Source organism: Cydia fagiglandana, chromosome 24 (genome assembly GCF_963556715.1).
Source record: "Cydia fagiglandana chromosome 24, ilCydFagi1.1, whole genome shotgun sequence".
Classification (NCBI taxonomy): Eukaryota; Metazoa; Arthropoda; class Insecta; order Lepidoptera; family Tortricidae; genus Cydia; species Cydia fagiglandana.
In genome coordinates, this window is record NC_085955.1 from 8,178,388 (window position 1) to 8,206,323 (window position 27,936).

Genomic DNA, 27,936 nt, shown 5'->3' on the forward strand with positions numbered 1-27,936 from the left:
CATGAGTGGATACTTTTTCTCGGTTTCGTTAAACATAAATCTTCACTCTGCACTTCAAAATAGCGAGTCTATTTAACGAAAATAGAAAAATGAACAAGATTTTCTATATAAAATACTATTTATCTTAAAATTAGGTCAAATGAAAAAAATTCAAAAAAATACACGTGAGTTTGTGTGTGGGGGGTAGCCAAAAACCTCACCAAGGGGGGGGGGGTCAAAAAGTAGCCGAAAACACCTCGCGTGATTTGTGCACAACCCCTAATGGTCTGCATGTGACATGCCTTGAGGCGCCTAGTGTAACTGTAAAGTGTTGGTTCCGTATACCGTAGCCTTGTATACTTGGATGTTAGTATAGCGGCCGATGTAAATAGTTCATGAATACATTGTGATTTGTACAAAGTGCACTCTGCTTTTATTTCCGTCCCTATATCCTCTCGCGTCGAATGATAGTCCCTATTACTTTACTTTTTACTTTGTGACAGTTCAATTTATCCCTACGGGCAGGATGAAATAAAAAGCGCAGTATTTTTTGTTTTTAAACAGTTTATTATATTACATTATTATTGTTCAGTATATGAAAATTTATTTATTTATAATTTTGGACACAATATGTACATAATACATCTTAAATAATTACGAAAGTACCTATCCGTCAAAACCCGTTCTTTATCGCTTCCGGTGCAAAAGTGCCCATAACACTCACGGCATTACCCCGCTGGATGGCTATGGACAGCCTCTGCACCAGAAACGATTCGGAGCGGGGATCCTCTCCCTTTTGCCTGAGTCGACGGCCTATGTCACGCACAAATTGTTTCGCGTCAGCACCCCAGCAGCCCGCCGTTTCCACCGCAAAAGGGACGAAAATATAACCCGAGCCCAAGGGAACATACTTTTGGCGCTTCACCGCCGCCTGAGACTCGGCCGCCGCTCCGGCCGCGCGTGCCGTATATTGTTCAGTATATTGGAAAACACTAAATGTAAAAACAACTAAAGTGTAGTAACAACAATAGGGGGTATTACTGCAAGGTTCTGCCGCTAGAGTGCAGCATTAGCTCCTCTAGTAAACCATAGAGTAACTTATACATACTGTGCCTTAAATGTTTTTTCAATGTCAACAACCCTATCGGACTTTAACCTTATAATGTAAGCTGTAACCTTTTTTGTTTTCTCTTTGTTCGATTTGTTGCTGTAAGTTTTGTTGCGACAATAAATGACTTTTTATTTATTTATTATTTATTTTTTGACAAGTTTTCACAGACAATAAATATTACATTGATGCATCAATCATCATCATCATAAATGTTAACAAGGGCCTACCGGGAAACGCGAAAATCGAAATTTAGTTATCTGCCTCTTTATCGCTCGAATATGCAAGAGTGATAGAGAAGTTTAGATAACGAAATTTCGATTTTCTTGTTTCGCGGTAGACCCCCAGATTGTGACGGATTGTGGTAGTAGCGACCCCTACGCAGAGTTTCGCGGAATATTCCCTATTCAAGAAATTTTTATTGATCAATTTTTTAATCATTCTAAATAATGAAATGTATTACATAAAAAAACGCGTCTAGGATTTTAGGAACTATGTGTCTTGTCTTTATAATTTGCATACATAACTTACTTCAGTGACAGCGACTGCCCCGCATGAGTGACCATATGGTCACTCAGTTCCACCTTCCCACCGAAAACCAACGAACATACCTTACACTGGAAACTCTTCTGCTGGCTATACGAATGCTTCTTCGCATGCACGTTCAAAGTTCCCAGATCAAAGAACTTATCCCCACACACGGGACACGCGAATTTCTTCTCCTTCAAATGTACCCTATTCACGTGTCGATTTAGCAAAGACTTGCTTAGAAAAGTTTTAGAACACTCCTTGCAAGTAAATTCCATCTTCATATGAGTACTGTGCAAGTGCAGACGTCTTAAGTAATGCGAACCGAACATTTCATCACACTTGTAGCATTTAAAAGACTTGATGTTATGCTCTTTATATTCATGGCTAATCCTATTCGCGTCTAACTTAAATTTCTCGTTGCAATGGCTGCATTTGAAGTCGGAATTAGAATGATGCGACTGCACATGCTTTCTTAAACTGAAATCTGAGAAAAAGCTTTCACCGCACGCCTCGCAAATGCGCTTAGTGCCTTCCAAATGAACTTTATTCATATGAGAGTAAAGCATGCCGAAAGACTGATAGGATTTAGCACATTTCAAGCAAGATATCTGATGGTCAGCTAGTTTGAAAGGCAAGAAACACTCCTGCTCTGTATCTCCTATCAGTTTGTGTGTTTTGAGATGCTTAATCAGTCCTTCCAAGCTATCATCCTCATGTTTACACTTGAGGCATTTTAAAGTTTCTCCGATATCAACTTTTATGGGTGCGAAGTCTCTAGTTTGTGTTAAATGCTTCATAATGGCCAGGTTTTGGTGTGTCCTAGTGTGTGTCCTTAAGCAGGTGGCCTCCGTGAAGGTGTAGTGGCAGTAGAAGCAGATATAGCGGTTGCCGCGCCAACGGAAGGGAAGGAGGGAGGAATGGGTGAGGACGGAGTGGACGTAGCGACGTGCAGCTGCCTTTTGCCATTCGATTTGCGTTGGTACTCGGAGTTCGTGCTTCTTTGGATCTGTGGATTTAAGATAGATCCGAATGAGTTTTAGACAGAATTGCAAACAAGTATCAGAAGCACACATTCATGCTTCTGTTCCTGTACTTCCTGTATAGGAATTTGATAAACGAAAAAAAATGTGGAATGAGGAAACCTCTAACAACATATAATTTTAACATACCTATACAACAACAGCATATGAGTCGCTTAACTTCAAACTCGGGTAAATCCATCTGTCAGATTATGCGATTTTGGTATTAAGAAAAGGTAATAGGGTAGTTATTTGCTGAGAGGGTCGAATGGATTTACCCGAGTTTGAAGTTAAGCGACACATATGTTGATAATAAGTTCATATTCATATCTCAATAATATACGTAGGTATCAGAACATACACGGTAAACTATTCATATTTCTTGCTACCTGTTTTTCCGGTATATCTGACGGCACACTTAACGTCAATACAGATAAGTGTGGCTGGCCTTAGGGATATTTCGAGTGCTTCACTGCACTGACACTGTAAATGTATAAACTCATACTTATAAAGGCGCAAGGAAAGTCCTGAGGCCAAATTCGACACGTACAACTGTCAGATTTCGCATACACGTCAAATCAACAGTTGATTTTATTGCATACTGAGTGTTGATTCCATCAACGGTGGATAATATCATTTGGTACAACCAAAACTCAACTCTAAACTAAGGGCGGTTCGGTTTGGTTTGCTTGTCACCCTAACTGTGGATTGTTAATGTCTAATTTTGACATTGTACGTATTCGAGAACTTATGATTTTTCCCACATCAATGGGAGATCAACACGATACGTCAAACGTCGCTTGTCGAATAGGGGTCTAGTTAACTAGGTGTAAAATGAAAAACAAAGTTAAATCTACAACTGTTTATTTAAAATATTTTCTACTACGTCCACGTTTCATTATTACTGGAATGATGCACTCTCATATGGAGCTTGAGGCTCGTCCACTGCACGAACGACCGCCCGCACTCCTTGCACTGATACCTCTTGTCGTTAGTATGTATCCTCCTGTGGAACTCCAAGGTCTTCTTTCTTTGAAATGTTTTCTTACAGAATTCACACTCAAACGGTCTAGCATCATCATGCTTCACCATATGTCGCTTCAAATGATCTTTACTGAACACTTTATGTCCACAAATTTCGCAGGCAATGTTCCTTTCTTTCAAATGCACGCAGGACTTATGCAGAAGCAACTTGTTTTTCAACGAGAAAATCTTCTGACACTCGTCACATTTAAACTGCGCGCTTTTCACATCATGTACGATAGCTAAATGACGTTTCTTTAAGTATTTGCTGCCTAGAACTTCCGGACATTTAGGACACTTGAATTTGGCTAAAGTGTGGACTTTTTCGAAATGATAAGTAAGTTTGTACTGTGTAGAGAATGTTTCATCACACTCTTTGCAGTGATAGTTGCAATCGGACTTTTTGTCGTGTATTTTCCTATGGTTTTCCACGTTCGCTTTAGCTATAAATCCTTGTCCGCATATTTCACAAATGAACGGCTCAGATTTGGTATGATATTTATGTGTGTGAATTAAGAGAGGGCCGAAAAATCTGAAAGACATCCCACATTCAAGACAGGACATATCGTTATCAGTAAGAATGAATGGATAGCAACAATGTGAAGCCTCTTCACTTATTATAAAACCGTGTTGTTTAATATGGTTGAAGAAATGCTGTAAGCTGCGCATAGTTTCGCCGCATTTCTTGCAAGCTAGCTCTGACACGTCGAGTTTAATGCTCCCGCTTTTCGCCACAGTGGTTCTCAAGATAGTTTTGAGTTTGGCGTTCTCGTGTTCAGCCTTGGTGTGATGCTTGAGGGCCGAAGAGTCGGTGAAGGGGCACCCGCAGTAGAAGCACAGAAAACCGTTGGCTTGCCATTTGAAAGGAATGACGGTAGAGTTCTCTATCGTAATGGTGAGCAGTTTGGTCAGTTCCTCCCGTCTGCGGACCCCCTGGTCTGTGCTCTCTGAAATTAGATAAAATTCTTGTCACTTGGCTGTTGGCTGCTCTCTTTTGTATTTGGATAGCTCAGAAAGGTATTTTATAGATGGAAAGTCCAAAGGTACCTACGCAACACATAAAATTATGTTCACTGTTGCACTATTTAAAAACAAATCGTTGAATACACTAAGTTGAGCCAAAAGTAGATACCTACATTTTGTAAATTTACGAGTACTATCTAATCCGGTGGAATACAATAGGTATTATAGTTCAACAGGTAGGTAATTTTGTTCTGGTTATAAAACAAAGATCTATCTAATTATTTTGATTGAGTATAAAATCCTTACTTGTTAAATATTATAATTTTTGTTAGTTTAGTTTTTGAGTAGTGTAATATAGATTAATTATTTGTCCGGCGTCTAAACTTTTATTTACAGTACTTCCAACACCTTAGTACGTACCTATACCAAACCCCACTGCCAAATAAATAGCTAGTACGTAAATGATAATAGGTCTACTAAAAAGGTACAGATATTTATTACCTTTATATGTAAATACATGTTTATTTTCTTTACACTTATGTATAGACATTTAAAGAATGATGATGTTATTAAACGATTCTTAACTCATTTAATTGATCCACGCACATCACTTCGACTGCTTCTTCCCAATCCCGTGATGCACCCGCACATGCACCTTCAAGCTAGTCGTCTGCACACACGCCTCCCCGCACACCTCACACACGCGCGGCTTGTCTCCCGTGTGTATCTTCTTATGTAACACCAGGGCCTTTTTTCGAGGAAACTTTTTCAAGCAGATATCGCACCCATAAGGTTTTTCCTCTCTGTGTTTAACCTTGTGCAACTTCAGATGATGATCATCACAGAATTTGTCTCCGCACACGTCGCAAACTTTAGTTCTTTCTTTCACGTATATCCTCCTATTGTGGATATCTAGCTGACTTGCAAGCAGGAAGACTTTAGGACAACTGTCGCATTTAAACTCGGCCTGCCTAACATTGTGGACGTTGGCCAAGTGGGTTGCCTTTTTAAACGCGCTGCCTAAGGTTTGGTTACAAATATCACATGTGCTAGCTTTCATATCGTGTATTCGCTTCTCGTTATCACGTTTGTGCCGAGTCGCGAAGTTCTTGCAGCATTGCTTGCAGGTGTATGTTTTCTGATAATTCTGATTAGTTTCGTGAACGCTTTGGTAATGTTTAGCTAATCTTTTCTTGGTAGCGTAGCTGACGCCACAGGTCTCGCACATGAACTGGCTCACTTTGTGCATTCTCAGCGTATGCAGGAGTAGCTGATTGAAATATTGAAAATTCTCATCGCAAATTAGACATTTCATTACACTGTCTGCTAATTTGTAGCCGTCTATATACTTTAAAGGTTCCATATCCAGATTTCCTTTTGAACTTCCGTAAAATGAGTTAAGAAGTTTTTTAACCGACTTCCAAATCTCAAAGAAGGAGGTTATCAATTCGGTTGTATGTTTTTTTTTATTTTTATTTTTTTTATGTTTGTTACTCCATAACTCCGTCATTACTGGACCGATTTTGAAAATTCTTTTTTTGATTGAATGTATATGCATACAGATTGGTCCCGTTTTTGACAAAACCCAGTTCTGATGATGGGATCCATGAGTAATCGAGGGAACTCCTCAAATCTTAAAGGCATACATATAGTGATTTTTGGTTTTTTATCAACGAATCAAGCATATACATCCAAAAAAGTGACATTTGATGAAGTGGAACTGCTGATGATGATCAGAACGGAACTCTTCAACGACGCATAGTTCACGGTTGGCGATTTGTCCTCTTCGTTATGTTTGTTAAGCAAGTTAAGTTTTTAAGCCACATTTTTGTCAAGCTCGAGTTCTGATGATGGAATCCATGAGGAATCAAGGGAACTCCTCAAATCTTAAAGGCATGCGTATAGAGATTTTTGTATTTACATCAGAAAATCAAGCATTTTCATTAAAAACTGTCGCATTTGATGAAGTGGAACTGCTGATGATGACCAGAACAGAACTCTTCAACGACGCATGGTACACGTCTGGTGATTACGAATTTCGATTTTGACTTGGACTGGGACCCGGACTCGGACTCATACCCGGACCCGGACCTGGACTCGGATCCAGATTCGGACCCGGACTCGGATCCTGACTCGGACCCGGACTCGGATCCGGTCTGGGATCCGGACACGGACACGGACCCGGCCTCGGACCTGGACTCGGACCCGGACTCGGACCTGGACTCGGACCCGGACTCGGACCCGGACTCGGACTCGGACTCGGACTCGGACCCGGACCCGGACCTTGGCCCGGAAAACCACTATGATACCTTAACTAAATAAACCACTATGATTACCTACCATAAAATGTAGGTATAAAGTATGATGATGCCAATCTTACTAACCCCTCCCGCTTAAACCCCCGTACACCGCACCGCATGCGCCATTAAGTGGGTTAGGTTAGGTTTGAACTGCGACCCTCACAGAACCGAACAAGGGTTAGGTTAGGTTGAAACTGCGAGCCTTACAGAAACGGAATGCTACTTGAAAAGTGGGTTTGATTAGGTTCGAACTGCGATCCTCACAGAACCGAACTGCTATCTGAGAAGTGGGTTAGGTTAGGCTAGAACTACGACCCTTATGGCTCCTCTACACGATGGGCCAACGCCGGCCACTCCAAGGGTCGCATTTATGCGTTAGAGGGAGCAAGTAATATTGCTATCTCTTTCTACCGCATGGCTGCGTCCCTTGGAGTGGCCGGCGTTGGCCCATCCTGTAGAGGAGCCATTACAGAAGCGAAATGCTAGTAGAAAAATGGGTAGTTTTACCTCCTTTTCTACATAGTGTACTATCTACTATAATCTTTCACCGGCCCCCAAAGAAGTCGGTTTTTTTTTTCTTAAAAATTATTAACGACTTAAATTCGCTGTCGCATTTTTTACATTTTAACTCGGTAACATCTAGTTTGATAAAGCTTCTCAGACCATCTCCACATCGATTGATGTCAGTCAATATTTATAATAAAATTCCAAAGTCCAAGTCCAGTCCAATAAAATTCCAAGGTAGAAACAAACATAAATAGATTCAAAATGCAACTAAAGTGACATTTAATTAGCAAAGCATATTACTGTATCCAAGAGTTTTTAAGTGAGAACTAAATGATCTAGTTTTAGTTAGTCTTAAATATGTTGCTATACCCTCGCAGGGTTCATGTTGAAACTGTACTTAGCCCTAAGATCCTCTGTACACATGAAATGCAATAAAATATATGAGTATGAGTTCTAAATTTCTGCTCGAGGTCTACATGAGTGTTGGTGTGATTTTTTAAACCGCTGGGCTTATGGAAGATTTTCTGGCAGAAGAAACATTTGTACGTGTTGCCCCAGGTCGTGAAGGGCATAGCTGTGGAGTTCTGTAGGATGGTGAGCAGGAGTTTCCTCATGCGACGTGTTTCGGCGGCAGGGTCCACGGTCGGCCCTGCAAGTAAAGTACCGATTGAGGGTGGATCAGGTGCGTCAGCCGCGACCACGACCAGTGAAACCTGTGTCGAAACGTCGGTAAATCAAGGTAGTTAATTGGATAAAATTCGCGTTAGACCCGTCTATAAATGTGAGTTAATACTATGTTATTCGCGGTCTTTCTCCAAGGGACAATAGTGGTCTGTTAAAAGTATCACTTTCTACTCAAGATTTTTTTACCCTCGTATTCCTCTTAAAACTTAAATCTTCTCGAGGCGAGGTGTAGGGTTGGAGCCGGTGTAGCTTTATTTGGCGTTCATAAGTTTAGTTACTTTTTTTTTCTGTTTATTTCTCACTGCACCCACATGGACGCTTTTCTGTTTCGCTTTACGGTTGACTGGTAGAGAATGCCTATAACGGCATTAAGTCCGCCTGTTGTACTTTTTGCATGTGCATGTGCAATAAAGTTTAAAAATAAATACCTAAATAAATAATAAGCGCATTGTAATATGCCTACTTGAATAATAAACTATATTTATCTAAGTCTATGCGTACTTGTACAAGTACTAATTACATTAGAGTTCAAAAGCGCAAAAATTGGCTTGGGTAAACCTACACAAGAAAAATCAATAAATAAAATGTACTCTATTCATATCAGGTTAAAGTTAGATTTCCTTTGATATGGAGGAAAACTTGCCAAGCAAGAGGCACCACCTCTACCTCTTGTGATCTCTATCTCACACACATCTTTGGGCCAAATCTACTTAAACTACGGATATGGTGGTCGTAATTGCCTACGACGAGAGTGTTTGTCTCATTCAGTCGTGCGGTGTTAAAAAGAGACATTCGTGGTATCACGTGGATTCATATCATATCTTAAAGTATAGTTCATTTTTTTAGCATTAGAAAGAACTTGCAAGAAGGTAAGCGATCTTGACATGTCTTTTAATTGAAAAACGCTTTTTAAAAATCAAAAACTATTACTTATGAAAGCAGAAGAATATAAATGATCGTATTAGATTCATAATTGTTACATATTTGCCGTATACGGCCCGTAACTTATTTTTAAAATGTGTTTTTCAATTAAAAGACACACCAAGTTCGTTTTTTTAGCATTAGAAAGAACTTGAAATAAGGTAAGCGATCTTGACATGTCTTTTAATCAAAAAACGCTTTTTAAAAATCAAATACTTATGAAAGCAGAAGAATATAAATGATCGTATTAGATTCATAATTGTTACATATTTGCCGTAACTTATTTTTAAATTGTGTTGCGTCTGTAGCCCTTATGGCTTTCTAATAAAATTTAAGAATTCACTCATAATTTAAAAGAATACGGGATTTTATCATGAGAAGAATTTTCACCATAAAACGAGCTTACATATGTTTATATGTATTTATTTCTATATCATCAGTGATACAAGTTTGTAAGTTATGCTAATGTAAACCGCAGTATGGCTAATTATAAAAAGTATGGTTTCCCTAGATAACTAGATGAATATTTATTTTCAATGGGGTTGGCCGGTGGAAGTTTTTGGCAGATGGCGCCATCATAGCTTGCCCCGTCAATCCCAAGAATTGTGTAAATTTTTTGCTTTTTTGATACCCTGGATGCCAGTTATTTAAGCCAAATCTCATAGAAAAAGGAGCAAGCTATGATGGCGCCATCTATGCAAACCTTTGACAGTTGCCAACCCCATTTCCTCGCGTTGTCCCAACATTAGTAATAGTTCAATGCAATATAAATTATTACTATATGCACGGATCAAACGCTCATCAGAAGGAGTTCTTAATATACCTAACAAGTTTATATACTTATGACGTCAGAATTATCTATTGAAAATATTAAACCTTGAAGGTGCGCCCAGATCTAACTAATGCGCAAGCATACTTGCTGTAAATTGCAAGCTGCATGCAAGCCTCTCAATTTTGTATACTTAACAATTAAAGTACTTAAAAAAAATTCCACCCACAAATTTACTTATAGGCAGACGTGGCTCACTCCGCGACTAAAAGTACATCCGTTCCACACCAATTTTGGTGGCTAGCCATAAGCCGCGCGTGGCGCTGTCGCCACCTAGCGACCATATCTGTCCTGTAACGAAAGCGTTTTGTTAGAGAGTGAGTCTTCTGTAACTAGTACTATTATTATTTTTACCTATAATTTTTGTAAGTACTACTACTACTACTAGTACTAGTACTATTATTATTTTTACCTATAATTTTTGTAAGTTTTATTATGTTTGTTAATTTATTTCTTTGTTTCTATCAATAAAGAACTACTATTATTTATGCTGTTATAGGTACCTATTAAAATATGCACTATGTCTATATTTTGTCAGTCAAAACTTCAGTTCGGCTCCGTCTTTTTCTCTATCCCATGATGCACTCTCAGGTGCAGCTTCAAACTCGACGTCTGCACAAACGCCGCCCCGCACATCTGACACACGCATCTCTTGTCGCCAGTATGCGTACGCACATGTATATCCAAACCCTTTTTCCTCGTGAATTTCTTATTGCATATCTCGCACTCGAACGGCTTTTCGTCGCTGTGTCTCACCATGTGCAATTTAAGCAAATTGTTATTGTAGAACTTGTCGCCGCAGACCATGCAGACTTTGTTCCTCTCCTTGAGATGTACGCGCTGAACGTGACTGACTAAATGGTTGCGAAGCCGGAAGGTTTTCGGGCAGGTTTCGCATTTGAACTCGCCCATCACGTTGTGAACGTTCTCCAAGTGCATTGCCTTCTTGAATGTGCTGCCTAGTATCTCCCCACAGATATGGCACTTCCGCGCCTTCTCGTCATGAATCCTCTTTTCGTGCTCCCGCCTATTATGCGTCGATGTGAATGACTTCTCGCAATGTCTGCATTGGTAGATTTCTGGAGTGTCGTGGGTTGTCTGGTGTTTTTTGAGACCGTATTTGCTGCTGAAACTCTGGCCGCAAGTTTCGCATTTCAGCACGCTTTCCCTGTGCGATCTCACCGTGTGAATCAGCAGGGGGTAGAAGTACTCGAAGGTTTCGTCGCAGATTAGACATTTCATGTTGCCGTCGGATATTTTGTAGCATTCAATGTGTTTCGTCGCTTCCATGGAGAATATTTTCTTATGGTCTTCTTGCAGATGGATGAGGAATGTCTTTAAGTCGTCATAGTCCATGTGGCACAGCTTACACCTGAGATCGGAGATGTCCAGGCAGGTCGGGAACTGGATGGCGCATCTCTTGACGGTTCTGAACTTGAGTCCGTCGTCGTCGTGGGTGTCGTGGTGTTCCCGAAGGTCGCTGGCCTTGTTAATGTTCTTGTAGCAGTAGAAGCACTTGTAAATGTTGGCGGCTCTCCGGAACGGCATGGCGGTGGAGTAGTGTATGATCTGATGCAGTAGCTGTCTCTTACGGGCGCGCTCGAAGTGATCACCTGGCACAGTGGCGTCTGAAAGGGAAATTGTAAGGTAGTTGTTTTAATATGCTTGAGTTTCTTGCCTTATTTTGCTTACGCATTAAGTTGGCAACTGGACTTTTTTACCGATCAATATATTAAATACTCTACTGCAGCGGTTCTCAAACTTTTTTGGTGACGGAACCCTTTCGGCAAGCGAAATATTTGACGGAACTCCAAATTAAAAATTTTCGTTCATCACTGTGGACCAGATATACCTACATCAGAAGAGCTGGTTTTTTTCTTATTATTACAAGTATATTTTCGCGGAACCCCAACAGAGGCTTTGCGGAACCCTAGGGTTCCGCGGAACACACTTTGAGAATGGCTGCTCTACTGTATCAGATCAACACCTTGAGTACTGTATGTACTACTTAAATATCTACAGTGGTTAATGTTTTCTTTAATGTTAGAAACTACTGTTATCGGAAAAAGTTAATTCGTTCCGATTTCCGATCTGTCTTCAATCATCGATCAGTTTCACTTAAACTACATATGTAAATAAAACTGCGATTTAGTTCTAACTGAATTTATTCAATAATAATTGAATCCATACATCGTTAACTCTAGCAGCACTAAAATATATCAAGCGTCCTAATTTTTAAAACCAGTCTCTAAATTATAATGAGATTTTAATAAATATGTTGCTTATATCGTTCAGTTGCAAAAAAAGCATCGCTAAGTTACGATATACCTAAATATCGGTTTTTAACCCGAAAGCATGGTTTTGATTTGACCTACCTACTTAGTTGTGAAAATCAATACAGTATTTAGTATTTTCAGAACCCTAATCGAAGGGTCTAATCGATTCTAAATTTGATTTTATGTTACACCAACGCCATTACCAGAATGGATTGAAAGAATTGATGCCGCAGCATATATCATAATATACTACCAGATTTATTTCCCGTTTTCTGTAAAGGATTGGTGATATCCAGGCATCGGAGTTTTTGTCGCATGGTAAGACTAATAGCAAGCTATGGAGTCGACATTTGCCATAAATGTAAACTCTTATTCATACTCATACTCATTTATTTAGTGATATCTAAAAACGCGGTGATTTTTAAACAAGTTTAGTTAAATCAAACAGAGGACGGTATATTATTTATTGCAAAGGTGTTAATACCCTACATAGTCTTCACAAGCGTTCATAACAACAGGGACATTCTTATGCATCCTCGCGCAGTGCGCTTTCATGATCTTCTTAGTAGTAAATGCCTTGTCACAAGCGGTGCATTTAAAATTCTTCTCTCCGCTATGCTTATACATGTGGTTCTTCAATCTGTTGCTGTTGAAAGCCTTCCACCCGCACACTCCGCACACATGGTTCCGGACTTTTAGGTGGGTGTCTCTTAAATGCGTCATCATCATGCTTCTGAACACGAAAGTTTTTGGACAATGGAGGCACTTGACTTCCTGTCGATTCTTATGTTCTGCTGCCATGTGCCTGGACCTTTTATAGTGGCTCTGGAAAGTCAGGGAGCAGACGAGACACTTGTACTTCTTCTCCATGTCGTGATGGTTTTTCTGGTGCGTTTTTAACTTGGCTCGGGTTTCGAATTTTTCACCGCATTCAGGGCAAAGGAGTCCCGTGTTTTCGTGAACAGTTTTTATGTGTAGTCTAAGTAAATTGGCATCTTTGAAGTGCTGGCCGCATATGTCGCAGAGAATAGCCGAGGTTCCTTTATGGTCTTTGTTGGTGTGGTGCAGTAATGGTCCGAATGTGTAGAAGCTTAGGCCGCAAGCGAGGCAGGTGACTGAGAAATTATCCAGCTTAAATGCCACCATACAGGTGCCGACATCTTTGTTATACACGACTCCGTGTTTTGCGACTAGATGATCTATTAAATCGTACAAGTCCACTACGTTATCTGTACAAAGTCTGCAACTTAAATTGGATATGTCGATGTAAACCACAGGTTCCCAGAAGTTGCTCATGGCCTGCTCCTTGATCTCGTCGCCTGTGTGGACTTGTTGGTGGTTCTTCAAGTCCGAAGCCTCTTGGAAGATGTCGTAGCAGTAGAAGCAGCGGTAGGAACTCTTGAGCCACCTGAAGGGCATGACTGTGGACTTGACTAGGACTTGGACGACGTTGTTTCGAAAGATCTTCCTTTTCTCTTTGGGTGTGAGTGTTTTGTTGGCGCTCGTCACTTGTTCCTCGTCACTTTGCGAGTCCGAGTCCGCTTTGGTCAGTTTGGACTGTTTCTGTGGTCTTACGTCGCCTGAAATTAAAATTGGTCTTGCTTCGTTACATTGCGGTTTTATACTTAATTCCTAGTTTCATGCATGTCGTTGGTCATATCTTGGTAACTTTTGCTGTCTAGTTATGATATTTGAGCTATGTAACTGAAGTTCTCTGAAACTGGTATATCTGTTTGGCTAAAAACTTAACATTTTCACTATTTTCTTGTAACGTACCTAATAGATAATTGGTTTAAATTATATCGTTAGTCGTGATACCTGTTCTGTGATAGCTTTAGTTCTATACGCAAACTAATGAGCCAAGACTTCTCCCACTGTTAACACTTATGTATTTCTATCCTGTTTTTTTTTCTTAATTGAGTATTATTATTTCTCTTTTGTTCTTCTCGTTCACTGTGTAAATCTATTCTCCTTGTCAAGCATGATAAGCAAAATATAATTGTAAGTAATAAGTATTATTTCTTAAATTTGTAAGTTCGCACGCTATGTAGGTACTTTACGCATTTTCTACCTGTGGAAACTTGTAATTGGCTTACTGTTTCTATGTTATTACCAAACTTGTTACTCTAGCTGTAAGTTTTCCTGACAAATAAAATAAAATAAATAAAATAATCTAGCGCATACGTGGGTTAGGCTAGGCTTTAAGTAAGTACCTAATAAAGTACAATCTTAGCTTGTCTGGATACAAAGTTATATCTCGTCATTTTTGTAGATGGGCGATGAGGTTCATAATATATTTTGTGTGAGCTTTGAACTCTGCATAAAATCGTTCAACTAGTAAACTAAGTTAATCTATAATAATGGTTGTGTTATTGGCTAATATGTTTGTATGATATCATGCCTAAAATCCAAAACAAAATGGAACAATGCATTTCAGACATGAGGATTTGAGATGAAATGGTTAAATCTTAATAGCAACATTACTTCGTGCTAATTCACTAGGTAAATTAGATTGCAGATTTTAGAAAAAAATAGGGGTAGGCAACTAGGCATTTAAATTAAATGAAATGATGACAATGATATTTGCTAAATTATTTAAATATATTAAATAATTTAGATTATTAAATGATTTAGATTTCATTTAATTTAAATGCCTAGTTGCCTTTAATTTAAATACCTACTTATGTAGCTCGTAGTAAAAGAAATTCTAATAAAATAACGACGACAGTGGAGTCGGGCCAAACTAATTCTGCATGGTATTAGCAATAATTAATTGTGACAATATCATCATCATCATTTGGTTTATAGAAACTTTATTTGTCTAAGAAATTACAGGAATTTCACTTATAAGACTACTTATAAATAGTTAACTTAAAAATTATAAGTTACGCAATAAGCAAGCACTTATGACAATGTTCAATAATACACAGTTGCATTTTGATTTAAACTAATGATTCAAACACACAGAATAAAACTAAGATTGGACTCTAATGGTCTTAACATAAGGTTTCACTTTCTTAACATAAAATCATTAATATCAAACATCTATGAAATATGACGTTTATAACGACACTCCTTCACTTTGTTATGCAAAGTTAGCTGAGACTAGGCTTGAATACAAGGCTGAATATCATTAGTTATCTCAAAAATAGAGGCCTACGTCTGAGGTTCATTTGATCTGACTTCAGCCAGTTTATGAAGCCGTTTCCTCTCCCGTTCCAACCGTTTCTGCTGTCTCTTTCGCAGTCTAAGTTCTTCCTCTTCGATCGGAGTCAACTTTTCTTTTTTCTTCTTCTGTAACTTCTTTATTCTCTCACATTCCTTTTTCTTGAAGACTGGGTCGTCCAAGGCCTTTCTCTGTCGCCATCTCTGCTGCCTGGTTGCATTCGAGCTTCGGTGCGGATCTATTAGAAATTGGGACATATCAGGCTCCAAATTAGGCAGTAAACTTCTAGTTCTACGATTATCACTGAACACAACTTATAAACGACAGTAGGTAGGTAGCAGTGGCGGCGCGTCCATAAAAGCCGATTCCCACCGGCTTGCCTGTTTTTGGACGTTTGAGCAGAGTTGTAAAGGAAATATGTCAGCCAAATTAGTCCTGGCTTGCCTATAGATATGTTTCACGCGCCGCCACTGGTAGGTAGTTAGGAACTTATATTCCATACCTCATCAGGTTTAAGAATCTTTATTTCTCATAAAGGTATGACAAAACTTCACCTAAATGAGAAATTAATAAAATCAAAATAATAGTAGTCCAGAAGAATTAGGTACATACTACTTATGGTTCAATAGTAAAATATCTAATGGGTAGTAATTGTGGCTCAGTAAGTATAATACTTATTTAACACCAGCGACCCGCCCTGTTTTCGCACAGGTTAAGAAATTATACACCTAAACCTTCCTCAAGAACCACATTATTGATAGGTGAAAACCGCATGAAAATCCGTTTAGTAAGTAGTTTTTAGTTAACCGCGAACATAAAAACAAACACACAAACAGACAGACGACTTCGAGATTTTGTTTTATAAGGTGTAGTGATTTTCGGAATCACCCATAGTCTAATAAAACATGGTCTTCTCTTCCCAGAGTGACACAAGCCTACGCCACAATAACATGGCCGCTGTATATAGCTCTATCGCATAATATCATATAGCGCTATCGCATGATGTAGGCTTGTGTCAGTCATGTGACCACGAAAAGACGGGAAGAGAGTACCAGGCGGAGTATATTATTATACCATGGAATCACCCTAGGTTCCTGCAGATGTGTAAGATGCGGAAACTTAGATAAAAGTTGAAAAAAAAAGTTTCGGGAAAATTTTATAGGATACAAAGGAAACTTAAATCAATCTTAGAAATAGGTTTCGAGTTCCTTGTGAACACTTTGTATAGGAAAGACTGCTTTTGACCTAAATGTTTCTAATCTTGTTATACTTCTTTGCACGAAAAATACTAAAAAGAGTTCAAAATGTCTAGTGGAGAATTATGCTAGTGAGATCGAGTAATAAAATAAAATGTTGACATATTTGAAAATCATTTAATATCACAAGTAACATTACATTCCTGCCAATAACTTACGTAGCTTAAGCATAAGATAAATTATTACAAAATAATGAATGTAACTTTAAAAAGTTCATCAAAGGAATAGACAGCAGACTTTTAGATAAGCAACTACATTTTAGGGAAGTCACAACTAGAGGGTGCTGTTGTATAATGCGTGCTACCTGCATGTAATCATATAAATTATTTAATTAGTCAAGTCTCTAGTAAAATGTCTCTCTGAAATACTGAATCTCTGAAAGACTCTCTCTGAAAGACTGTTCGATAGAAAATCGAACATAAATATCACTGTATCCCGACAGAAAATTATTGCTATAATTTTATTAGGAGTATTATGAATATAAGTTATAACATACACTTGTTGTTGCTTTTATATTTTATAGTTTGAATAAATAGGAAAATATGACGTCAAATATAACTCGTATTATGAACAGTTTTAAAGAACGATTTTAATCACAAGAAAACAACATACACAACTTAATATAGGTAGGGGTAGGTACATTGGGCTGTCGGGAGGCTCGGACACCCCCTTGTAAATCGGGACTTATTACAAGGGGGTGCCTCCCAACTGCCTAGTGGTCACCTACCTCCCCTACTTCAGGACTCAGGAGAGTGACATCTCATCACTTTATCACCTACAATACATAAGGTAAGATAAGTCTTCAAAAACACTATAAAACAGGGGTCACCAAATCGCGGACCGCATCCAGACCTCCAACCTATTTTATTTTTTACTTATTTAATAAACTTAAGGAAAAACGGACCGTGATGGTCATTTTATTTTAAGAACCGGATCCCTGAAGAAACTAATTGGTGACCCCTGCTATAAAACAAGGGAAAGTGCGTCTACGAGTTCCACGGCACATGGGCTTACTTATAAGGTAATCCTCCTTTATGCGTAAGTATAAAAATTAGGTATTTGAGACAATTACTTATGTCAAAGACATATGTAACTTCGTACAAGATGAATAAAGTCTAAGAAAAAAACGTGCCTCGGAAATCAAGAAAAAGTCATTCTCGGATAGATGGCGCACACACTTTTAGCCTATGCTCGACTAGATGGCGTGACGACACCGTTTCATATTTAACAATTTTAACACGTAGATATCAGTGAATGAACATGGGTCAAAATGATATAAAAATAATAAAATATAAAAGCCCAAAGTACGGCAAAACCTAGGATTTACCGGTAAAACCTAGGTTTTACCGATGCCGATCGGTAAAAGCCCGAAATGTTAAATCTTACTAGTTTACTTCGGGCTTTTACCAACACCGATATAGTAAATCCTAGGTCTTACCACGGCGACCGGTAAAGTTTGAATCATACACTGATTCTCAACCCCTCTCGCTCAAATCCCCGTGGACCGCATCGCATGCGCCGTTAAGTGGGTTAGGTTAGGTTTAAACTGCGATCCTCACAGAAACGAACAAAAGTGGGTTAGGTTAGGTTAGAACTGCGAGCCTTACAGAAACGAAATGTTACTAGAAAAGTGGGTGGTTTTACCTCCTTTTCTACATAGTGCACCATCTACCATAATCTTTCATCGGGCCCCATAGAAGTCGGTTTTTTTTTCTTAAATATTATCATCTAATAATCTCAAGAATCAGTGCATGATTCAAACTTTACCGGTCGCCGTTGGTAAGACCTAGGATTTACCATATCGGTGTTGGTAAAAGCCCGAAGTAAACTAGTAAGATTTAACATTTCGGGCTTTTACCGATCGGCATCGGTAAGAACTAGGATTTACCGGTAAGACCTAGGTTTTGCCGTACTTCGGGCTTTTACAGTAACATATATTAATTTTTTTGATAATTTTATACGTGTTTATTTTGAGTTATAGTCGTGAGTATAGATGGCAGTAAATTTACAGTGACTACAACATTTACTATGACAGGACCCCTCTATACTATCTATTATTTTTGCTTATGTATAAGAAATATTTAAAAATAGAATTATGGGACAAGGTGCCGATTCGGCAAGCCTGTTAACATATATTTATGCCAAAAGGAGCCCAGGACTCAAATAAACCTGAGACATTGGTCACTTATTGAGTTTTCGCTATTACGATATGAAGGAACGGCGAATCGTTGTTTAAAAGCTGCTGCTGAAAGAGAAGAGTTGCTGGAAGAGATCCCTTAAAGGGATAAGTTCGCCTTTGTACTAATGACCAATGTTATTTTTCCTGTTTTGTTTTGATTTTTGTACAATAAAGTGTTTTACTACTACTACTACTAAAAGCAACATATTTATAGATAAAAGTTATACGTAGTTGGTATAGTAATGCGTCTCCTTCTCATGTTTCTCCAGCGCCTCCAAATCCGTGAACCCTCGCTTGCACCAGCGGCACACCCGCCCGAATATACCCGTGTGCACCTTCATATGAGCTCGCAAGTTACTCGACCGACCAAACAGCCTGTCGCAAATGCTACACGCGTAGTCCCTTTCCCCGAAATGCTTGCGTTTGTGAAGCTTTATCATCCATTTTATGGCGGTCTTGTACTCGCAAAGATCGCATTCGTACCTAACATCGGAATGCATAGACTGAGCATGGAGTAGCATTGCTCCTTTAGTAGTACATATCTTAGGACAGTGCTCGCATTTAATTCTATATTTCTCTACATTGTGCACTTTTCCTAGGTGAACCTTTACTTGGTAATCGTTGTCGAATTTCGCGCTGCATAAGTTACATTCGTGCGTTTTCGTGCGACCGTGAATCCTTTCCTTGTGTCTGTCGAGTTTGTGTGAGGCGTCGAAGACTTTTTCGCAAATTTTGCATTTGTGACCTAGATGGCAGTTGTTTATATGTCTAGAGAGGCGTACTTTGTCAATGAAGCTGAGACCGCACACTTGACAGATGGAATGGTGCGCTATATGCTCCTTGTACATATGTGAGACCATGGATGGAAAGTTGTCGTATCGGTTTTCGCATAAGAAGCACTGCATTATGTCCTTGTTGAGAATGAATGGGAAAACGCAGACTCCGGCTGAATTGTCATACAATTCTCCGTGGATAGATATAATATGTGCTATGAGCTCCTCTACGCTGCTCAGGGGTTCAGAGCATTCTTTGCAAGCTAATTCCGTCACATCTATTTTCACTGGTACATTTTTTGTTACAATTCTTTGGGGTATAAATGTATCTAGATCAACTGAAGTGTGTTTGGTCAATGTGTGTTCTCTTAATGTGTCGCAGTCTTTCATAGATTTCGCACAATAGAAGCAGCTAAATCCCTTAGTGTTCCAGTGGAACGGCAGTACATTTCCGTAGCGCAGCAAGTAGAGTATATTCTTCCGGACAGTACTGAGTCGTTCCAAATAAGTCTCGTATGCCCTCCTTCGTTTGGTCCCTGGAAAGAGAGTAGTCCAATTTACGGATTTATAACTCGGGCTCAAGTTAAAATCACGCTATTTAAAGCGTTCTTAGTTTCTATACGACCTGCGTATACAATCTCACTCAGAAGGCGCTCAGTGCCTTGAGGGTTCAAAATAATAATGGCTCTAAAACCATTATCAACAAACCTAAGGTTTCTGAAATTGCCCGATTCTGTAGAGCTTCTAAATGTACGCGGAGGCACGCACAGATGGGTTCCACGAACCTCACCAGATAGTAAATGAGTAGCAGTTCTAACTGCATCCTAAACATGTTTGTAGGAAAACCTGGTTTTCCTATGCACAAACGCATTAACAAATTGATGATCATGGGCAGTCAGTTTTGTGTGGAATTTATTATTCAAAATATTATAGATTTTCAGTCACTATGTAACGAATGGATCCTATTTAGTAAAGAAATGATATTATTATTATAACGCTGCAGTTATATAAGAAAGTAAGCTTATGCACAAGATTCATGATGAGTATCAAAAATATTTAAAAAATGGAGAGAACAGGCAATAGAGTATTCTTTCCAGGCGGGTGTTACGCCTGGGGACCGAAGGCCGGTGAGAGTTTGGTAGGAGTTGTATTTAAATACAACTGACACTCAGAACTTAGTGCCATGTAGGATATGTTATGGCGTTTCATAGAAGGTTGCAGTATTTGTATGGAAGTAGCTCTACTAACGCCATCTGTTACATCTTGTGGCACGTCGTTAAGTCACTAAGGAGACGCCACAAAACCATTTAGGGCACTACTACTAAGTTATCCTTCCAGCATTTAAGTTTGAGTCTCATTTTAATTTTTATATATACTTATTTTTAATGAAAAAAAAAACTTTTAGAAGCGATATTTATTAAATATAAATAGGTAGCTACTAAATACTACAGCATAGCAACAAGAATCATCCGAAACCATGATTTGATTGATTATTGGACGACATACGTCCCGACTACTTCAGCGCCTTCTAAGTCATCGTGTATAAACTCCTGTGTATGTGCATACACTTCCACAACTTCCGTGCTCTGATCTTCTGTGATTAACTCTTCTGTGATGTGATCTTCCTTGAGCTCGATGTTCTGATGCATGCTCTTCATGTGCATGGTAAGATTGGTGTGATACGCAAAGGCTTTGTTACATATATTGCAGGTGTATGCTTTTTTGCCAGTATGCATAGCAGAGTGTGAGTTTAAATTGCTTTTTTTAGAGAATTTCTTTCCACACACGGAGCAGATGAAAGCCTTCTCCCCGCTGTGTTTCAGCATATGAAGCTTCACGTCGTAGGGACCGAAGAACTTTTCGCCGCAAACTTCACATTCCACGTTTCTTTCTCTTAAATGAACTCTCCTCATATGCCGGGACATGATGCTCTCCTGTGGAAATACTTTAGGACAATATTGGCACTTTATCTTCAACTCTTCTACACCATGCACGTTGGCTAAATGCAGCTTCTTAAAATAAGGACTTTTAAACGTTTCCGGGCAATGAGGACATTTCAGCAAATTTACCATATGGACGTTTTTCTCGTGAATAATCTTTTTAGAGAGAGTTGTTAAGCTGACGTCGCAATAGTCACAGGTATACCCTCCTTCCCTATGGTAGTATCTATGGTGCATCTTTAAATGATTCTCCCCTTGGAAGCTGGTGCCGCACACATCACAAATGTACTCATGGGATAAGTGGTACTTATTAGCGTGGCGTAGTAAATATTCGAAAAAGACGAACTTCATATTGCAAGTTGGACAAGTGGGGTTGTCCTTGTCTAGTTGGAAGGGCAGCAGGCAGTTAGGGACGCTAACATCGTACTCGGCATCATGACCGATTATGAGATGGGAGATCAGTTGTTCCAGGTCTGGAACTGGCTGTGGGCAGAGTTTGCATGAGATGCCGGTGACGTCTATTTTGATCGCCGCATCTTTGTTTCTGTTGTCTTTAGTTCTGTCGAAGACTGCCAGCTCGAGGTTGGCGAATTGGTGGACTTTAGCGGTATGCTCGCGCAAAATTTCCGGGTTCTTCATGGGCTCGGTGCAGTAGAAGCACCGGTACTTGCCCTTGTACCACAGGAAGGGCGTGACGTTGCCGTACTGGAGCACATACTCTACGTTCCGCCGTTTGATCAATTGTTTACGTTTGATTTCCATTTTCTTATGTTTATCCTCCAGTGAACTGATTTTTGCACCTGCAAAGAAACGGTCGTATTTAGCTTCTCATGATTTTGTCCCACTGCCCTCTGATCGTCATATGTTTTATGATAAAAATCTGCCTCTTAAAACTTTTCGCCGCGTAAGCTTATTGTGATATGTGTAGCTGCGTTCATATGAGTAGGGATGAATTTATAGATGAAAAAAAGGAAACTTAATGGTACCGAATATATTTATTTAGAAATAACCTTCTTACAGTAGGTGGGTATTTAAATTTAAAAGACTATAATCACATGATATTCAAACCAATTTGTAGTAGTAAAACAAATGTATAGTCAAACAATGGCCATAGAAATACGCCCTAAAGTTGAATTAATTGACTTGATATTAGCTCCATTCCTACAACAAAAATTTTCATTGTATGTATATCATAAGAAAACTTTTCTCGTAAAAGATAGGTATACTTTACCTATATAATTATTTTTTGCAACGACAACAAAAAAGTCACAGAGCAACATCAATGTGCTTAGTGATAAAAATCAGTATTAAGCGCGTCATGCGGGTGGTCTACGTATGTTACATTACATAAGCAAGTATTTTTACACAACTAAGTATTTACAATAAGTTAATATTAGTAAGTCACTTAATATTATTTCACAAAGATAATTTTATTGGTTATATTTTCATGATTAATTACCCAATAAGGCCTAGTTTATCCTCTGGGTTGGAAAGTCAGATGGCAGTCGCTTTCGTAAAAACTATTGCCTACGTCAACACATGAGATTAGTTGTCAAGCGGACCCCAGGCTCTCATGAGCCGTGTCGAAATGCCGGGATAACGCGAGGAAAATGTTTTTCTGATTAATTAAACTTTGACGCGACCGCCGACGTGTCGCTTCAAATGAGCCTTCAGCGTACTCTTCCTCAGATACGCTTTCCCACACACATCGCACGTGTACATCTGTCCGCCCGTGTGTTTCACCATGTGCGCGTCCAAGTGCGCCTTGTTGAAGAACATGTAGCTACAGACTTCGCATTTCACGTTCCTCTCTTTATAATGTACCCGTCGAACATGAGCCAGCATTATACCTTTCTGCGGAAACAGCTTTTGGCAATGAGGACACTCGCTGCGGCATTTCTCTACGCCGTGAACAGTAGCCAAATGGAGGTTCTTATAATATTTACTCTTAGATATCTCCGGACAGTAAGGACACTTCAAATGGTCGATCAAATGGTAGTTCTTTTTATGGTTGTACCGTCTCGCGGCTGTAGTGCATACTACACCACAGATGTCACAAGGATAGCCACCTTCCTTGTGGTAGTCATTGAAATGTGTCGCTAGGGCATTTTTACGGTGGAAAGACTTTCCGCATACGTTGCAAGTGAAGTCGTGATTGAGATGATGCTTGTTCGCATGTCGGAGGAGGTACTCGAAGTAGTTGAATTGTATGTTACAGATAGGACATGTAACTTTTTCGTTACCGAGTACAAAGGAGAAAAGGCAGTCATTTATCGAAGTGTCATAATCTGCTTCGTGAACTTGGATTAAATGGTCAATGAGCCCTTTTAAATCAGAGATAGGTTGTATGCAAAGTTTGCAAGAGATGTCTTTGACGTCCAGTTTGACGGGGACCTCACTGTCCCAAGTAGTTGATATCCTCATACTTAGGATTTGGTCGAGATCGAGAAATTGATGCATAGTCTCTATGTGGTCTCTTAGTTCGTCGGGACCTTTGGCGGGCTGCTTGCAATAGAAGCAGAGGTAGGTGGAGCGCGCCCACATGAAGGGCATCACATTCCCATACTTTAGAATGATGTGGACGTTTCTCCGAATCAAAGATAGTTTGTAGCGCCGCAGCGCGATTTTCTCGTGCTTCTTATCCTTTGGTTTGCCATCTGTAAAGAAAGCGCAGCGTTTATTGTCGCCTCCCTCTTCTTAATCCGGGATAGGGGAACTTCACAGTTGTTTTTGGTTTCGACTAGCTCAATGCAATTAAATCGTTTACGAGAAAGACGCAGTAGAAATCGTATTTATGAGTTTTACTTCACTAATTTTAAATAAATAAATTGCATAATTAAAGCATTCTAAAGTACCGATGGTGTAGTTAGATTCGCATTATAAGTATTTCATAATATGCCGTTATGGGTCGAAAACTAGTAGGCAGTGCATCATGTATCTATGCAATTTAATGGAAGTATAATTAAAAACATATTTGTACCAATAGTAGAAATGAAACAATATAAAAATGTTAAGACTGTTTAATTGTATGAGGCATAAAATATTTTATCTACACACATATCATAAACTGTCTATGATGCCTTCAAAATTCGTAAATAATGGCCCACATTACGATAAACTGTTTTGTTACAGCAAATTTCTTATCTGTGAAAATGTGGTAATAGCTTCATTACTATATCAAAATCGATTTGCTAATGCATTTCAAATTTCGAACATCTCTGAAAAAAAGCAATTTGATTTGACCCCTATTCTAATATCAGTTGAGATGACGTTATATTCGAAATCAAATGACAATTGCATACAATATTGACAAATCTCGCATGTAAGTTGGTATCGGACGATATGGTAATCGACCCCGACTCTAGTTTGTCTCTGAATTAAAAAAAAACTACGGATGCGTGACGTGTGTGAAAAAAGTTTTCATTTGCCGCCATTTGACGTAGGTACAGTTTATCTTTTAATTAGTTTATAAGTAAAAAATAATTTGTTTTATTGTTTTTAAAGGAACTATAACAAAAGTTTCGTGTAAAATGTGCGATAAAGATATTTCGGAAAGGCCATCTCATATCCGCGAGTTCCGTCAGAGAGCAAAGTCGGCTGTGATATGAAGTTAGTGAATATATCATAAAAAGTTTATAATATGTGTGTAGATAAAGCAGTGTATGTAACTGTACATAATTAGGCATTAAAACACTCGTGTGATACTATTATGAAACTCATTTCATTTGTTTCATAAACCCACACTCGTATTTTAATGCCTTTCATTATGTAGCAGTCACATAAACTACTATTACAAAAACACTACTGTCCTGTACTGTGTACCTACTGTGTCCACTCTACTGTCTCCGTGTCAACTTCATCTTTTACATCTGACTTGGAGTGGTACAATTTAATATGCTTCGCGAGATATGAATTCCTCATGAAAGTTTTCCCGCAAAAATCACAATTGAAGTCCTTGCGTCCCGTGTGCGCCATGAGGTGCACTTTCATCTGGTAACTCTCGAAGAACATGTCCCCACACACCGGACAAACGTGCTCTTTCACTTTCTGATGGACACGTTTTAGATGCCGCACCATTATATTGTCCTGAGGAAACACTTTCGGACAATGTGGGCATTTAATTCTTCTCTCTTCAACCCCGTGCACTTCAGACAAATGCACGTTTTTTAAATAGAAGCTCTTTAAAGTTTCGTCACAAATCGAGCATTTGTACACTTTCGCCTGATGGGCAGTCTGCTCATGGAGAGCTTTCTTAGGATTAGAGGAGAATACCAAACCACAGTATTCGCACTCGTAACCGCCTTCCTTGTGGAAATCTTTTAAATGCACAGAATAATATCGTTCGGAAAAGAAACTTTTCCCGCAAATCTCGCAAATGAAACTGTGTTTCAGATGTTCTCTGTTCGCGTGTCGTAGGAGATACTCGAATAGGTCAAATTCCAAGTTGCAAGTGCCGCAGGCGGGCGTGCCCGTCAGTCGGAACGGGAGGAAGCAGTTCGGTATGTCGAGGTCGTATTCAACGTCGTGGTCGTCAATGAGATGTCGTATGAGCTCGTCGAGATCTTGCACGTTGGATGAGCACAGCTTGCAATGTAAATCTGTGATTTCAACTTTGATCGCCGCTTCTGCGTTGCCTCGCAGCTGAGTGTATTTTTTTACGGCTACGGGTAAGTTAACGCAGTCGTGAGTTTCGTAGTGGCAGAGTATTTCATTGGGGTTTTTTTGTGTGTCCATGCAGATGAAGCACTTGTATTTTCCGCGATGCCAGATAAAGGGTATAACGTTGGTGTATAAGAGGACGGACTCGATGTTCCTCCGTTTTGTTTCGAGCGTCCATCGAGCTTCTGGTTTGGTATCGGCTCGCGACAGGTATTTCGAACCTGCAACCAAACGAGAGCTTTGCTTAGAATTCTCCATTTTGGATACCACGTTGCCGTCGGCAGCAGAGCTGTCGACGGACTATCATTGCTGGCTATTGGGAAGACATGGAGCGAACTCAAGCGCGAAGCTCAAGACGAATCCAGATGGCAGTGCACTGTCGACGCAAGTCAAGTAAGTCATCCTGGATTGCTTCAAACCGAGAGGCACTCTTTGCTTAAAACCGTGAGGACGGCCGAGGAGGGTTATATTATTGTGACTCGTGCGGTTTTCTGCACTATGTATATGGTAAGCTAGGTCCAAGATCACAATGCGAAGTGAAAGGTGACGATAATTCCATCGAATTACTTTCACAGTAATCGAACGATATTCGATACAGATCTCTTAACGGCAGATAAGCTGCTCATAATCTTGGAAATTAATGTATGACATGGTTTTATTTACACACAGTGTTCTATAATGTACAGGAAAAAGGATTGCCTTTTTCCTATTGTTATTGAACAATTAAAACATTATACATGGATGTCGTAATTTACTTCCAATCGTCATCTCCGAGTTTTTTGAGTTTATATTTGGAAAAATCGGCTCGTTTTCACGAGACTGCGCTTGAAAAACTTACGAGTAATTTAAGTCCAATGACAAGTCTTTTCTCGGGTCATTTTTAGCTCAACGCTAACTAGCTCGAGCCTCCAAAGCTCCGCCAAAAATGTAGTTATTTTTATATTTAAATTAACAGCTACAAAACAGGCGATATTGTATAATTTATGCGCCTAACTCATGAGTTTCATGTGAAAAAATGCATTATGATTTTTTTTGTAAAATATGAGAGTTATTTGACAATACAAGTTCTACAAAAGACTCAGGTCTTAATTATTACAGGTTGAAAAACTTGAGTCGAGTCTTGACTCGATTCTTAACCAACACTAAAAGAGAGACCAATTTTTAAAGCCTAGTCTGTCTCTGAGAAATTCAAGTGGTAGGAATAGGAACCGAGTCAATAAAACGACGAAGTAAAAAATTGTACGTATATTTTTAACCGTACAGTTACAGATCCTTAAGGCTAAGTATAATCAACTTAATAGACTAATAGTATAGTGGAAATGAGACGATATAAAACTGTTATGATTTTATAATTAAAAAGGCGTAAAAAACTTAACACACTATAGTCCTATACTGTGTGTGTGTCTGTACTGTGTCCACGGTATTGTCTCCGTTTCCACTTCATCTTTTTCATCAATCTAATATTAATATGCTTCGTGAGGTATAAATTCCTTATGAAAGTTTTCCCACATAAATCACAAGGGAAGTCCTTGCGTCAGTTGCGTCCCGTATGCGCCATGAGTTGCACTTTCATCTGGTATAACTCTCTCCCCACACACCACACATCAAGCAAACTTGCTGTAGGCGACGGAACTACCAACCTTTAGGACTGACTTAGACGGCGCGCGAACTCGTTTGCGATTTTAGTTCCATGTCCAATTTAAACGATCAAAACCCGCAATGTAATGAAACTCGCATGTGAGTTCTCGCATATTCTAAATGGGCCCTTATGCTGCGCGCGTGCTGGCAGCCTGGCCGATACGGATGCCGCTGCCAGCGCGCAT

General features: G+C 39.3%; 7 protein-coding genes across 7 annotated transcripts; all 7 read right to left on the bottom strand.

The window, feature by feature from the left end:
• Nucleotides 1–1,614: 1,614 nt before the first annotated feature.
• On the bottom strand, nt 1,615–5,173 carry LOC134676685 (oocyte zinc finger protein XlCOF6-like). Its single transcript, XM_063535084.1, has 3 exons — nt 5,125–5,173; nt 3,543–4,607; nt 1,615–2,624 (listed from the first exon to the last, which is right to left on the bottom strand). The coding sequence occupies exons 1-3, from the start codon at nt 5,171–5,173 to the stop codon at nt 1,615–1,617; spliced, it is 2,124 nt and encodes a 707-aa protein (XP_063391154.1).
• A 57-nt stretch (nt 5,174–5,230) lies between these two features.
• On the bottom strand, nt 5,231–5,872 carry LOC134676686 (zinc finger protein 431-like). Its single transcript, XM_063535085.1, has one exon. The coding sequence runs from the start codon at nt 5,870–5,872 to the stop codon at nt 5,231–5,233; it is 642 nt and encodes a 213-aa protein (XP_063391155.1).
• A 4,538-nt stretch (nt 5,873–10,410) lies between these two features.
• LOC134676687 (zinc finger protein 678-like) lies at nt 10,411–15,563 on the bottom strand. The gene is made up of 3 exons (XM_063535086.1): nt 15,458–15,563; nt 12,641–13,720; nt 10,411–11,492 (listed from the first exon to the last, which is right to left on the bottom strand). The coding sequence occupies exons 1-3, from the start codon at nt 15,561–15,563 to the stop codon at nt 10,411–10,413; spliced, it is 2,268 nt and encodes a 755-aa protein (XP_063391156.1).
• Nucleotides 15,564–18,962: 3,399 nt separating this feature from the next.
• LOC134676689 (zinc finger protein 62 homolog) lies at nt 18,963–20,346 on the bottom strand. Its single transcript, XM_063535087.1, has 2 exons — nt 20,223–20,346; nt 18,963–20,050 (listed from the first exon to the last, which is right to left on the bottom strand). Exons 1-2 carry the CDS (start codon nt 20,344–20,346, stop codon nt 18,963–18,965), a joined length of 1,212 nt encoding a protein of 403 aa, XP_063391157.1.
• A 658-nt stretch (nt 20,347–21,004) lies between these two features.
• LOC134676690 (zinc finger protein 182-like) lies at nt 21,005–21,805 on the bottom strand. Its single transcript, XM_063535088.1, has one exon. It carries the CDS (start codon nt 21,803–21,805, stop codon nt 21,005–21,007), a length of 801 nt encoding a protein of 266 aa, XP_063391158.1.
• A 1,275-nt stretch (nt 21,806–23,080) lies between these two features.
• Nucleotides 23,081–24,007, bottom strand: LOC134676691 (zinc finger protein 480-like). The gene has a single exon (XM_063535089.1). The coding sequence runs from the start codon at nt 24,005–24,007 to the stop codon at nt 23,081–23,083; it is 927 nt and encodes a 308-aa protein (XP_063391159.1).
• A 1,269-nt stretch (nt 24,008–25,276) lies between these two features.
• On the bottom strand, nt 25,277–26,371 carry LOC134676692 (zinc finger protein 26-like). Its single transcript, XM_063535091.1, has one exon. It carries the CDS (start codon nt 26,369–26,371, stop codon nt 25,277–25,279), a length of 1,095 nt encoding a protein of 364 aa, XP_063391161.1.
• Nucleotides 26,372–27,936: the final 1,565 nt, after the last annotated feature.